Source organism: Alternaria ventricosa (assembly GCF_023758065.1).
Source record: "Alternaria ventricosa strain BMP 2768 chromosome Unknown scaffold_9, whole genome shotgun sequence".
Classification (NCBI taxonomy): domain Eukaryota; kingdom Fungi; phylum Ascomycota; class Dothideomycetes; order Pleosporales; family Pleosporaceae; genus Alternaria; species Alternaria ventricosa.
In genome coordinates, this window is record NW_026055689.1 from 143,550 (window position 1) to 156,773 (window position 13,224).

The 13,224-nt window shown below is 52.7% G+C and overlaps 6 protein-coding genes across 6 annotated transcripts; 5 read left to right on the forward strand and 1 right to left on the reverse strand.

Moving 5' to 3' along the window:
- Window positions 1-273: 273 nt before the first annotated feature.
- On the forward strand, window positions 274-1,069 carry J4E93_005722 (uncharacterized protein; the record flags this gene model as incomplete). Its single annotated transcript, XM_049343642.1, has 2 exons — window positions 274-304; window positions 372-1,069. The coding sequence occupies 2 exons, from the start codon at window positions 274-276 to the stop codon at window positions 1,067-1,069; spliced, it is 729 nt and encodes a 242-aa protein (XP_049198875.1).
- A 3,793-nt stretch (window positions 1,070-4,862) lies between these two features.
- Window positions 4,863-6,436, forward strand: J4E93_005723 (uncharacterized protein; the record flags this gene model as incomplete). The annotated part of the gene is made up of 4 exons (XM_049343643.1): window positions 4,863-4,867; window positions 4,955-5,364; window positions 5,413-6,010; window positions 6,064-6,436. The coding sequence occupies 4 exons, from the start codon at window positions 4,863-4,865 to the stop codon at window positions 6,434-6,436; spliced, it is 1,386 nt and encodes a 461-aa protein (XP_049198876.1).
- A 1,200-nt stretch (window positions 6,437-7,636) lies between these two features.
- J4E93_005724 (uncharacterized protein) lies at window positions 7,637-9,008 on the forward strand (the record flags this gene model as incomplete). The annotated part of the gene is made up of 2 exons (XM_049343644.1): window positions 7,637-7,957; window positions 8,025-9,008. The coding sequence occupies 2 exons, from the start codon at window positions 7,637-7,639 to the stop codon at window positions 9,006-9,008; spliced, it is 1,305 nt and encodes a 434-aa protein (XP_049198877.1).
- A 564-nt stretch (window positions 9,009-9,572) lies between these two features.
- J4E93_005725 (uncharacterized protein) lies at window positions 9,573-10,209 on the forward strand (the record flags this gene model as incomplete). Its single annotated transcript, XM_049343645.1, has 2 exons — window positions 9,573-9,829; window positions 9,900-10,209. 2 exons carry the CDS (start codon window positions 9,573-9,575, stop codon window positions 10,207-10,209), a joined length of 567 nt encoding a protein of 188 aa, XP_049198878.1.
- A 563-nt stretch (window positions 10,210-10,772) lies between these two features.
- J4E93_005726 (uncharacterized protein) lies at window positions 10,773-11,689 on the forward strand (the record flags this gene model as incomplete). Its single annotated transcript, XM_049343646.1, has 3 exons — window positions 10,773-11,041; window positions 11,150-11,261; window positions 11,327-11,689. The coding sequence occupies 3 exons, from the start codon at window positions 10,773-10,775 to the stop codon at window positions 11,687-11,689; spliced, it is 744 nt and encodes a 247-aa protein (XP_049198879.1).
- A 620-nt stretch (window positions 11,690-12,309) lies between these two features.
- J4E93_005727 (uncharacterized protein) lies at window positions 12,310-12,846 on the reverse strand (the record flags this gene model as incomplete). The annotated part of the gene is made up of 1 exon (XM_049343647.1): window positions 12,310-12,846. One exon carries the CDS (start codon window positions 12,844-12,846, stop codon window positions 12,310-12,312), a length of 537 nt encoding a protein of 178 aa, XP_049198880.1.
- Window positions 12,847-13,224: the final 378 nt, after the last annotated feature.

A 13,224-nucleotide genomic window follows, 5' to 3' on the forward strand; every position in this document is an offset into this window, starting at 1 on the left:
TTATGATCCACGAGAGTAGTCGACACCGCTCGTACGCATGGGGTAGCTTATGTCTTGTTGCGGTAAGTTGAGGAAAAGATGCTCAGACGTACCTTCCTTCACTCTCCAGAAGCACGAGGAGCCCTCTGCGCTTAGCGTGCACGGTCTACCGCTAGACAGGTCCCGTCCGCACCTTCACAACAATGTTGCTTCCTCCATCGCACTGTGGACACGCAAGCCTACATCTGACTCGAAAGCTTTTCATATCACCCTTCAACGCAACAGTTCGCAAGGATGTGTTTCCGCTTCCAGGACCTTCCAGCAGGTACGCAATCTCAGTCTTCCGCTTCATTCACTTCACTTGCACATCAGCCAGCGCTGACTACATGCAGAACTGCGCAACCGTATCTACGAGATCGCTACAGTGGTCGGTGACGAGCCGCTGGCTATATCCCGGCTGCCTCACAGAGAAGACGGCAACTATGCTGGTCTTACGAGAGCTTGCGTTCAAATTAGAGCTGAATATCGACCAATTCAGCGTCGCAAGGCCAAACTTTCCCTGAGCTTTTCAGACCTTGATGTGTTTACTGGAACCTTTCTCGCTTCAGCCGCAGACAAGATGATTCTCCCTCTTGAGGTTCACGTCCGTGTATCCCGTTTCACCAAGCCAGGTTGCGCTCTTACTTTCGACTCACTTCCAATTCTACAAGTCAAAGTCCAGAACCCCCGCTTGGACATCAGGATCGTGCCCACTAATATCCCAAAGGGGCCTCATTCCATAGGGGGTGGCCCGCATGACGCGGCTGCTCTAGCGACTATCGCCTTGAACCAAGCACAGGACCTTAACTCGGTGCTCCTTCACTCAAACAAGGACTGGCATACGTGTCTCAGTAACGGTTCCATTGGCGAAGTATATATATGGATGGAGATCGGGTTCACACGGGTTGAGATCGTCTTCGTGGGTACGCTTGGTTACAGGGACTGGCCAAAAACATTCAGAGGCGACAAGGAGTGGCGTATCTCTCACGGCCTGCAGGCTCCGGCATCGCATAGTCATCGCATCGACTTCTTCTTTCTTCACAAGGCGTAGCACTGGAGCTTCTGTTCAAGGTTACTTCCCAGACGTGAATGATACACAGAGAGATGAAGAATGCAATCATCTATCACTCACTACGTAATAAGTAAACTGTCAGTGACTCACCGCTCTCCACAGGTCATAGCGCTACCGCCTGGGCTCACGTGCGGGTAAACTAATTCCTGCCCTCGCTTACAACGAGTCGCTACCTTCGCTATCAAACCCTCGATAAGCCACCACGTTTACGTCATCAGAGTCTCCGTCAGATACTACCATCGTCCAAGTTACCCATCCGCTCCAAGAGCACTAGAGTCACCATGGCCTTTCGCTTCCTCGACCTCAACCCAGGCATGCTACTTCCCTCACCCGTATCGCGTGAGAGGAGCTACTGACATTTCCCAGAATTGCGCAATATAGTCTACCACTTCGCGTCAATCACCGACGCACACGTTCCTATCCGACGCGATGCCTCTCTTCAGTCCGGCAACTACGCTGCGCTCACAAGAGTGTGTGTCCAGATCCGCCGAGAATACCGCCCAGTTCAACGTCGCATGGCTGAGGTTCGGCTGGACCTTGCAAATGTTGGCCATTATGCTCGGGCATACATGACGACAGCTGAAGACTCCATGTCCCTCCCTCATAACATACGCGTCGAAGTACCATTCGCGGTATCCTCAGTTCTCGGTTCTCACTTCAGCATCTTTCTGGTTCTCAAGCTCAAAGCTATCAACCCTGGCCTGGACTGCGAGATGGTGTCCGCCACCATTGCGAACAGCTATGATCTTGTACAGCACCCCCGGAATGTGGACCGGGTTCGTGGTCTCAACGCACTTGCTTTCCATGCGAACGAAAAGTGGCGCGAGGATATTAGCAACGGGACTATTGGAGATGTCCGGATCAGATCAAGCGCATCATTCGTTGAGACTACATGTATTTGTATCAACTTCACGGGTGTTCACGCTCCCAAGAACTACGATGAAGCGACCAGCGCGCCTGATGCGTGGAGCAGCGCTCGCGGTCTTGACGTCGCGCTTTCACACGGTCATCATGTTGCGTTATACTTTTCACCGATGTTCACCTGAGCAAGGTCGAAGAACTGGTCAACCCAAGTTTTCGAGTGTATCGCCTGGTGGGCATGCGTTGTCGAGTATGTAGTATAAGAAGAATTGCATGAAAAGTTGATCAAATCACCTAGTTGCCTGATCAGTCTATGTTGCGGAGATTTTCGTTTATCTCGCAGAGGCTATGAGCAGGTCGGCGCTCACTGTACGCCGGTTCGGAGACTGGTAGAGCTCGCGTAGTCAATCATCTTTCGTGAGCGCTCCTCTCCGCTCACTTGCCACCTTGCGGTGCACAAGCTCTTGTGATAACGATACATTTAGTTGAGGAAAACGAATTGACTGGATGTGATGTAGATTTCGGAGGTTGTGATTCGCTAGTCTGCTCCGCACCGCAGTACCATAGGACGAAGTGGATGAACCAATTTTTCGCATCGCACTTAGATGTGAGTCAAAAGCAAAGATATATAACACGTTCGCACCGCCCACATAGCGATACATCCGCATACCGATTTCGATCCGCGAACACGCTCACTTCACAGCTACCATCAAAGAGACCTACAATCCACTTCTCAACCTACCGCACAGTCACGATGACTTTCCGTTTCCTCGATCTTATACCAGGTACGAGATCCTCTCCGCCTCTCTTGCAAGACGTAAAACTGACGATAGACAGAATTGCGCAATCGAGTGTACTACTTTGCTTCCTTGTCTGAAGAACAAACCATCTCAAGCATAAGATACCAGCATGATACCTCTCTCGGGAGCATCGACGCTGGGCTTACGAAAGTTTGCCGGCAGATCCGAGCTGAATACCTGCCCATACAGCGTCGTGAAGCGGTAATCGCATTCCGTTGGGACAGAATCGAGTACATGCAGGATTGGTTCAATACATTCTACCCAGGCGGGCCCAATTCGAGCGGCGTTCCTCGCGTCGTTCGAATTCTATTGGACAAGGAAGAGGAAGTTTCACGGATGAGGCCACGGGGCCACGTCTGTGTGTCCCAGAATCCCACATGCTTGGAAATGATTGCAGATCTGGACGAACTATTAATGCTTCGCGCGCATTGGACATCGATTCGCTTTGAAGCTGCCCTGGAAGATGCCTACCGTCCATGCGATGAGTCCGATCTCGAACTCAGGGGCCTGGCAGAGAAATATTCCCACAAACTGTGTCTTCTTCTCCAATATGACGACCCCACCTGGCTCTCAGCTATACGCGATAACGTGTTTGAGGGCATTTTAATCGAGCACATTGTTCGGGATGCCCCACCAGTCGTATCTGTAGAGGTTGGACCATACGGAAAATATTCGCCATACTACACTACCCAGCGAATTCTTCCCCTTGAAAAAGCCTTGGAGGCCCATTGCGGCATCAAAGTTGTCGTTTGGGATTCTACGATGGGCTACGCGTAAAGAGCCTACTGTCAATGAGCGTGGTTTTACTGCAGACGGAAGGGCGAGCCATTTCAAGCAATGTGAACATGATCGAATTAATATCGAATTATGGAAGAGCAGAATTCGTGCCGTACTGTGCACAGATGTCTATGGGAGTTAGGGTATGGCTGTGTTAAAAGTGCACAGCAACTTAAACAAAGCTTACATTGATACATGATACTGTGAGTGCAGCAATGCGACAGCTACCTAGGTATTCCGGTTGCTCAGATGACGATCGCGAGGATGATGACGTCATGGCGCAGGCAGGTCTCAGGGTCCGCTCCTTCTACCACGACCTTCGGGTCTTTCCTCATTGAATGCGTCTCCTGATGTGAAATCTGATCTCCCTCCAGATAGATCAGGCTGCAGTTTCGATTTCTGCCAGGCTCTACCGCTCCCGCTACCGTCTTGCATATAAGAGGGGCTTGTCTGTACTCGAGTCTGCTCCCACCACAGCCACCACAGCCACCACAGCGTCGTTCGGTAGTCAGTACCCTTATCTATTACCACTTATTTCGCTGCCACCGTGTGTTGCATCGAAACTACCCCAGCAGCCACTTGTTTGCAGAGGGGACTTTCTATCTACTTCAGGCTCCCACCTCACCTGCCTCTGTCATACCACCACTACGATAAGGAAAAGCGATTACGCTGAAGCAAAGTCACGACGCATTCTATCACAATAGCACGTTTCAATACCCTACAATGGCACGTTCTTGTTCTTGGTCACGAGCCCGATACCGGAGGTAAAAGTTGGAGGGAATGGCTTTCTACACAATTGCTACCACCTACAATGGCACCTCACCTTCATATTCAGGGTCTACACACGGGTACTCTCGATTGATGACCTGTCGTCGTGACTGCAACTGGCACTGCAATGCTGCCTTCCCTCGCAGGTACAATAGGAAAGACCTACCCACAACCACGCGATTGAATCACGCGCTCCTTCCACGTTCTTGGATTATTGGTACTATGACATCGTATCCAACATTCCCTGCTTCCAAACTCCATCATACCAACATCAAAAACGATCATGAAGAGGAACTGCCAAGCATTCGCGCTCTCTTACCTGAGGCCTGGTCTCGAGGTGACTTCCGATTCAGGCAACTTCCTCAGTCACCGTCAGAGACGCTGGTGGCGATTATCGTTGGCATTTCCCCGCTCACCTTTACTTCGCAAGACATAAAAGAATCTCCATGGTCTACGCTCCATTACTTCTACATCCCGCAATTATCTTGAATATCTGATTATCACTATTTCCCTCGCTATCAGCAGCTTCTCTCAAACCCAGCAAAAAGCCGGAAGTACAAGACCTCATGGCGTAAGTCCCCTCTCTTCCCACGTAGAGCCTATGATTTCCCCACAAAGCTCTCAGTTTTGGTTTGATGGACTCTGCTAACTCAGACAGCCCTACTCGCCCGAGCACCCCACCTCCTTCCCGTTCTTCTCCCAGGAAGTTCGGTCACCCGCCAGTCGTTCCTGCCCCTTCTACACCAACTTCACGCCGAAATGGCTTCAATGGCGGTTCCAACGTCATCATGGGCTCGGAGCATGCGACTGTGCCGCCCTCCCCCGGACTGCCTGTACCTGGCTTCGCGGCACTCACCATGAGTCCTGTTCCTGCCCAAGTCCTGCCCATCCGCCAGAGCAAGCGCAAGCGTGGAGGTCACGCGCGCACTGATGCCGGTGTCAAGAAGAAGACCAAGAAAAAGCCAGATGGCACCATGGCTAAGTTGGTCGATGTTGCTCTCAAAGAAAAGGTTGGCACCAGCTACCCCGCTCTGCAGAAGCCGTTCCGCTTCATGGACCTCCCCGGAGGTAAGTCACACGATTCTGACCCTTTTGACGCAAGCTGACTGTTGATAGAACTCAGGAACCAGATCTACATGCACACCCATGGACGTCCCAAGCAGGCCCTCCTCGTTTACCGCCCGCGCCTCGCCTCTCTGCGTCCCCGCACTCGTCTCGATCGCGGCCGTACTTTGGCCTCTGACATCGTCGACCAGGACCAGGAAAAGAAGATCTCGGGCGGCAACAACAAGTCTCGTCTCTCGACTAAGCCCAAGCCCAAGACAGAACCTCGAGAGACTAACCGTCCCTTCTGGGGCCTTACCCAGGTATGCCGTCAACTCAGGGCTGAGTACCGTCCCATCTACATGGCCAAGCAGGAGATCGGCATGGACCTCACCGAGATCGTGGACTACCTCAAGACTTTCTATCCGACCGCCACGGAAGTCGTCTCCAACCTTGGTCCTCCAGGAGAGCGCAGCGAGGACGCGCCTTTTGTAGGCAACCTGACCATCGCGGTTGGAGACAAGCCCAACGAGCTGGAGCGTGCTGGTGATGGCATCGAGGTCTTTACTCTTCTTGACATCTGGGCCAACAGCCTCAAGATTGAGGCTGGGTTCGGTCGCTACCTCAAAGCCAACTACGTTGCCGAGACTGATGGCGAAGCCAAGGACCTGTGAGTTTCCCTACCTCTTTCATCACATGATCTATTCACTGACCATCTTCCAGCTACCGCCTGTTCGGCCGTCGCGTCCTTCAAAACCGTCAATGCTCTAGCATGAACGGAAAGTGGCGCTCTATCCTTCGTAGCCGCTCACTGGCGTCAGTTCGTATTCATCGCAAGCCTGTCCAGCGTGACACTGCTCCAATTCCTGCAGCTCCTGCCTTGGTAGCTCTTGCAGCAACTCTTGGAGTAGTAGTCCCTGCTGTCGCTGCCGTCACCAAGCCATACCTGCACATCATCTTCAAGAAGGAGTCTGCTGAGCCTTGGATGACCCAGTTTGAGTCGGTCGTTCCTACTGGTTGGCTGAGCAAGCACGGCTTTGGCGGCATGGAGCACTTCGAAGTCAAGGTCGGTCTCGAGCAAGACGACTTCAACTAGCTGCCCGTTTGGAGCTGGCATCGCTGGTGCGACGTTAACGTTCCCAAAAGTTCCCATCTTGAAGGGGGAGCAGCGCATGCAAATATTTCTTGAGCGTTGGAATGATATCTCTACCGGGGTGTTCGTTGACAGGCTCAAGATCGGTAACATTTACGAGGTTTTACATATGAAGGTATATCAACTTGATGATCGAAAGGACAGGTTGGCAACGCTCTTGCACGCCGCACCTTGGATATCATCTATCTAGCAGGAATCAATAGTTCCATTCAGGACACCCTGGTTCCCCTCTGCAATGTTGTGACAACTGATACCGGACCACATGCTCAAACAGGATGTCAAAATGAAGAGGCTGATGTAGTTTGTTTCTAAGAAAAGAAAATCCACGGCCATTTGCTTACCTCGGCCAATCAGATCGACATGTTCTCCACAGAGATACACGCGTTTTTCCGAGTGTCCACGCCACGATGGGACCGCAAGAAACACAAATATCGCCAAAGCATGTCTATAGTCGTGCGCATAACGTCTTTTCCAAGGACGCTGGAAGCTCTACGCCTGCGGCCGCACGTGCGCGACGTCATGCCCCACTGCCAGCTGCCGCGCCAAACTTCGCTCGCGGCTCCGCCCCGGTGCATCGCGAACCAACTGCATCGCACCGGCTATCTCGTCCAACGAGCCGCGGCCTAAAATCCACCTATTTCCATGCGGAGGACGTTCCTTCTTCCCCCCTGAAGTCGCGATCCTGATGCGCAGCCCCCTGCATTCGCTAATGAGACAGGTACCGTTTGATGGGTAGCAACAACATGCGCGTCCTCTCGTGTCGAGCAGGCTGGAGCCCCTCGTTCGCTGCGATGCTTTTCCCGCGAGCCAGGGAGCTAGCATGCGATGAGACAATTGACATCCATTGACATCTAGACTTCCCGTCTTCCGCTGGTACTGAACCCCCAAGCGCACGCGCATCCCAGTAAAGCCGTGGTACTGTGAGGTCATCGACAGGGATGACAGCAAGCCGCAACCTCATACACTACCATAGCTCACCAGCCCCTCCCCGGTCACTTGGTGTTTTATTTGTTCTTGGGCTTTCAAGAGATTGTGTCGTCCATATGTCTCTTTATGTCGTTTAGGTGTCACTTGGCCAATAACTTCGACGATACTTTCTGCTGCCACTGTACCTCCGAACCTGAATCACCCTCCCATCCAGACATGTCGCGTCCACAGAGCATGCCTGATTTCGCCGCGCTCATGGAATCTTCCATGTCGCAGGCTGTCTTTGAGTCTTCCAGTTCCAACTTCGAGAAGCGCATACACAGTCATAGTCGACGACAGACATCACCAGAGCGAAAGCCTCAGAACATGAGGAAGAAGCCGAGCATCTCGCTCGCTGCTGGACTGATGATGAACACCGACACCCCACCAGCGACTGGATCACTATCGCCGCGCAAACGAAGCCAGAGCCGGCCGGCCCAGGAAAAGAGGGTTGAGATGGAAGAGGGTGGGAATCTGTTCTATGCCTATGCGCAGAGGGTGAGCGATGCCAATTGCACTGTGTGCCATCGACCGGCCAACAACGGCGTACTGACTTGTGCGATAGAGCGACTATCCTGCATCTCCTCCATACATCCTCACCTTCGCCTCGGCCGCCATTTGCACGCAATGGTGGGATCTGGTCCAGCAGGAATATACGTCGTCGTCGCGACCGAGCCCGCAGTATTTCGTCGTCAGGAGCGAAGACATGGAGCTCATAATGGAAGACCCCAGGTTCTCCGATATTCAGAACAAGTGGTTCTACACGTGCCAGGATAGCCCGACATGCCCACCGATTGTCCTACCCTTGCAACATGCGAACGGTGTTCCCGCCGTCGCGCCACCGCACCAATGCGAAGAGAAGGCGAGCACTTCGGCTATCGACAGCCTGGCGGCGAGTCTGACCCAGCTGGCAAGCATAGTCGAGAGCAATGCTGAGCAAGTCCATGCGCTCTCGGTCGCGCAATCGACAGGCCTACAAGCGATGCAAGAGATCAACGAGTCGAACAGTATCCAGATCAAGGCCATTTCCGAATCTCAAATCAAGCTTCAAGCGCTTGTCGATCAGAACGCGTCACACTACATTGCCCTGTCCAACACATCATTCCAGTCGCATGAGCAAAGCAGGATAAGTCAAGAACAAACACGGAAATCACAAGAGCAAACGCGCAAGTCTCAGGAGCAAACCAAGGACATACTCAAGACGACCGTTTCTCAACTCCAGACCCTGTCCAAGAACCAGATCGAGCTGTCACAGACCTGCCAGGGTATGATGCGCACTATCGAGAACCTCGGCGACTCTGTCACACAGTTCACTTCAAACGTCATCTCGGATACAGCAAGTAACCAATCGCTATCCACTAGCTCATTCAACGCTCTCGCAACCCGCATCAGCCCACCTCCTCGGAAGCTGAATAGGCGGGTCAAAGGCGTTTGGTACGAGTACGACAACGTGGGCTCGGGCTCACCCAGCGGCACCCCCAGGAAGAGAGTAGACTCGATCAATGTGGATACCCCACCCAAGAGCCCGGTCATCTACAAGCATGTTTGACGGTGGTACGGCTGGCTCCGAAGTATTCGTTTGACACCCCCAACGCAAGAGGAGATTGACGAGGAAGCACGAAATGTAACACGACCATTGCTCGCTACTTAATACTCTTGGTGGATATCGTCGCCTAATGACTCCCTCTCTTACGGTGCTGGAAAGCGCCGTCTGGGCCAGCCGTTTGTGATTTGCATTACATTGGCGTTTGGAGCGAAGATCGTATGATAGAGCATTGGGCTTTTGATGATAGCGAATCAGCTTTCTATTTCGGCATGTTTGTGTATCTTTTACGAAAAGTATGGCAGCGGGTCATTGATGCGCCCTTTTGTGCGCTGATTGTTTGTGTTTACGCGACGTCACCGCTAGTCGTGCCTTCCGCACTCGGCTCAGTATTCTAGCCGACTTCACATCGAATCCGCATTTTCACCGCTTACTGCTATTGCAATCTCTTGCCGTTCAAAAGTCTCTGCACCTCTGCCAATTTCCATTGCTTGACGCAACCACCACCAATCCACCCACTACATCCTATAGAGCCTAGACTACTACCGAAAGCACATCACTTCCTTCACGATGAAGTTCCTCAACGCTGCTCTGCTACTTGCTCTGAGCATCTGCAACGTCGCCAACACTGCTGCGGTGCCCATTGCATCCTCCGATGTTGCCATGTTGACCTCCGACGCCGCCGCGAGACAAGATCCACCTTCTCACGGCATGTGCTACCTCTACCTCAACATCGTCGAGAAGAAGCCCCAGAATCCGCAAGATATCGACACCACCGTCTGGGTCGCTCTCTCGGACGGCCAGAACAAGACCATTGAAGGCATGACGTACGTAGACCACTCTTACCATGACCGGCTTGCCATTCATGACAGTAGTACACACACTAACGTCACACAGTTGGGACGATGGTGAGCCTCTCAAAGGCATGCTCAACGGAAAGGCGATCGACGGCAAGCCACCGGGCCAAGCACTCAAGATCCACGGTCTCTTCAAACCCACCGACACTTTCAGCCTCAGGTGGATCAACATGACTCCTGGTGCACACTGGGAATGGTTCAAGTTCCAGTATACTGGCGGTATGGTCGGTACTATCGACTTCGATGATAGCTTCAAGGGCTGGAAGGATGCTTCGTGTAACCGCACTGAGTGGGTCAACCGGGACCGGGACTATTGGGACAGGCTGTCGACTTGCTACTTCGAGTGCTAAGCATCATCGGGGAAAATACAAGAGGTACTGATGGTTGGTATGCCTGGTGTCTAGGACGATGTGTAGATCTGTCTGCAGACAAGTACTTTCTCTGCACGTAATCTTCACGTTTCTATTTCGACGAGTTCATGAGTGACATAGAAAGAATTCATCAAATCTCTATCCATAACTCCAACCTTTCGCAGCCCGTTCTGCCACACCGTGTTCCGATGTGCTACGAAGACTGAAACGACGTCCGACGTTCCGCCTCGCCGCCCGATTTGGACACGGAGGATCCACTCCGCAGCAATATGCGCCCAATCTAAATTGAGTCACGTCCACGCCTTCTAGAATTAACATGGAATAATCCACCAAAAAGCAGCAGGCGATCCTCAAACAAGCGTTCAAGTAATCTACGGATTCCGGGTCGGACGACGTGACACTGCAGGACTACATGCAGATGGTACTGAGAAAGGACTTGACCATTCCAGTATATAAACCACAACATTCAGCGACGGAAATACCGTCAACAAGATCAAACACAAACAGCTGCTATCCACTGCGGCTCGCTCAATACCATCATCATGTTCATCTCTGCCATTTCCCTCCTCGGTTTCATCACCTCCGCATCCGCTCACGGCTACCTGAAGTCCATCTCGGTCAATGGTGGAGCCAACTACCTAGCCTGGCAAGTCGGCCAAGACGACTACCTCACTCCCGAACCTGTTCGCTACGCCCGTCGCATCAAAGACAACGGACCGGTTCCTGACTTCACATCCAAAGACATTACGTGCAATGTGGGAGGTAACCTGCCAGCGAAAGGCGTTATACCGGTTATGCCGGGGGACAAGGTGTACGTGCTTTCCTCTTCTTCCTCTCATATCCCCTCGTCCTCTTTCATTGCCATGCAAAGCATCAACACAGCAACCTTGAACCCAACCCCGGCACTAACACAATCCAGCAAACTCCAATGGGACCAATGGGGCTCCTCGCACTCGGGCCCCGTAATGAACTACCTCGCCTCCTGCGGCAGCAACTGCACAACCTTCAAAGGCGACACCGGAACCCCCTGGGTGAGATCCACACCTACAAAGACTCCATACAAAACAACCACTAACCCCACATACCCCCCTCACAGGTCAAATTCGACCAAATGGGCTACGACACCAGCAAGTCCCCTCCCTGGGGCTCCGACTACCTCGCCAAGCAAGGCGCCAGCTGGACTGTTACCATACCCGCGGGACTGAAACCCGGTGAGTATCTGCTCAGGCACGAGATACTGGGGCTGCATGTGGCGGGCACGAGGATGGGGGCGCAGTTTTATCCGGCGTGTGTGCAGATAAAGGTGGGTGGGGATGGGGTGAAGGGGTTGCCGGAGGGTGTGAGACTGCCGGGGGCGTATGATCCGGATGATAAGGAGGGGGTGCTTGTGCAGCTTTGGCAGGTGCAGGCGGGGCAGAGGGGGTATACGCCGCCGGGTGGGCCGGTGAAGACGATTTAGGTTGTGGGGGGATAGCGGGTGGGAGGGTGGAATTGAGTGGTGTGTCATGGCTGTAAGGAGAGGAGGTATATATCAGAGAATAGTAAATTTCATGTCCCCTTCCAAACAGAGCTCAACCTCTGCTGCTCCTAGGAGCGGGCCGCCAGATGTACAGCCCAACGAACCACTTCTTCGAATGTCACCTTGGGAAGCCCTAGCTTACCATTCCAGATCTCTTGTTCAGCCTCGAAATCGTAACCAACAGCTACATCAGCCCCGAAACTGATTGCCAACAACCGAAACGTCGCATTCAAATCCCCTGCTTCGAATTCCTCTCGAAACTGCTTGATCTCCGGACCGCTCTCCTTCTCCTCAACGTGGAACTTGGCCACAGTCTCCACTTCCAGTGCTTCGACAATCTGCCTGGTGCTGACCGAGAAGTCGCACAAGAAGATCTGCTTGTTTGCGGTGAACAAAGGATACACCAATACTCTCGCAACTGCAAGGCCGGTGTTCTTGCTACTCGTAACGGCAAAGCGCCTATTCCCGTAATCGTACACCGTCGCCTGCCTCCCCTTCACATCTATGCCGAGGAAGTTACCAGACTTTGATGGATCGAGTGCCCAGTCCAGCCAACTACCTCAATAAATTCTGCTCCACGTCATCTTGCTGTGTTTTTCGTCGCGTGTGTTGATGAGGTACTTCAGCATTTCTCCCTTAAGGTCGTATGTCGGTACGAGAGCGCGAGCCCGGGGATTGAGATTGTTGGCGCCAAATTCGCTGGGAATGAACCGTTCTACGCGTGCTGCAAGTGCAGCGTCGATGAGGCGGAATGCTAGACCATCTTCTCCGCCAGCGGTGACTGGGCTGGTGGATAACGCGACTACGACTGTATCTTGACCCTTGAAGGCTTCTGTGAGCTCTTCTGTCGTGAAGGCGTCCGAGATTTTGATGATGGGGATGTGAGATGGGAACGAGACTGATGAGGATGCACGGCTGACAATGGTTACGTTGAAGGAGGGTTCCGCGAGGAGCGCGTCAAGTATGGGTGCGCCAACAGAACCGGATGCTCCTAGGATGATGACGTTCTTGATGAGGCTGGACATGAAGACTCCTTTCGTCGCGACGTGTTTCTCGTGCTGAATGAGATGGAATTTGGTTGATGATGCGTTGCTCATCAACGAGCGACTTTCCTTATCCTAAACCGTTCATCCACTGCATCGGTGCCTATGGTGCTATGCTCTATAAACGACCTGCACAACTGGCGACACTTTGAGTGCCGCAAAGGCATCCGAGGCATCGGCCGCCGCATTTCAATAATGTCCAATGAGTTACCGGCATATTTCGGCACGCTCTCTACGCGATAATAGGTCCTGTAGAGCGATTACATGGAGTAAGTAAGCATCACGTGACTGTGAGAGGCATCTGCGGCATCATGGAATGCGCAGGTTCGGCGGTTGCATTTGCCAATGTATGGTAATCGTCAGGTTGTATAAGCAACTTAGTATTCGCTGCAGCGATTTGTTAAGCCACCCAGCTTGATGCCGATTGAGGCG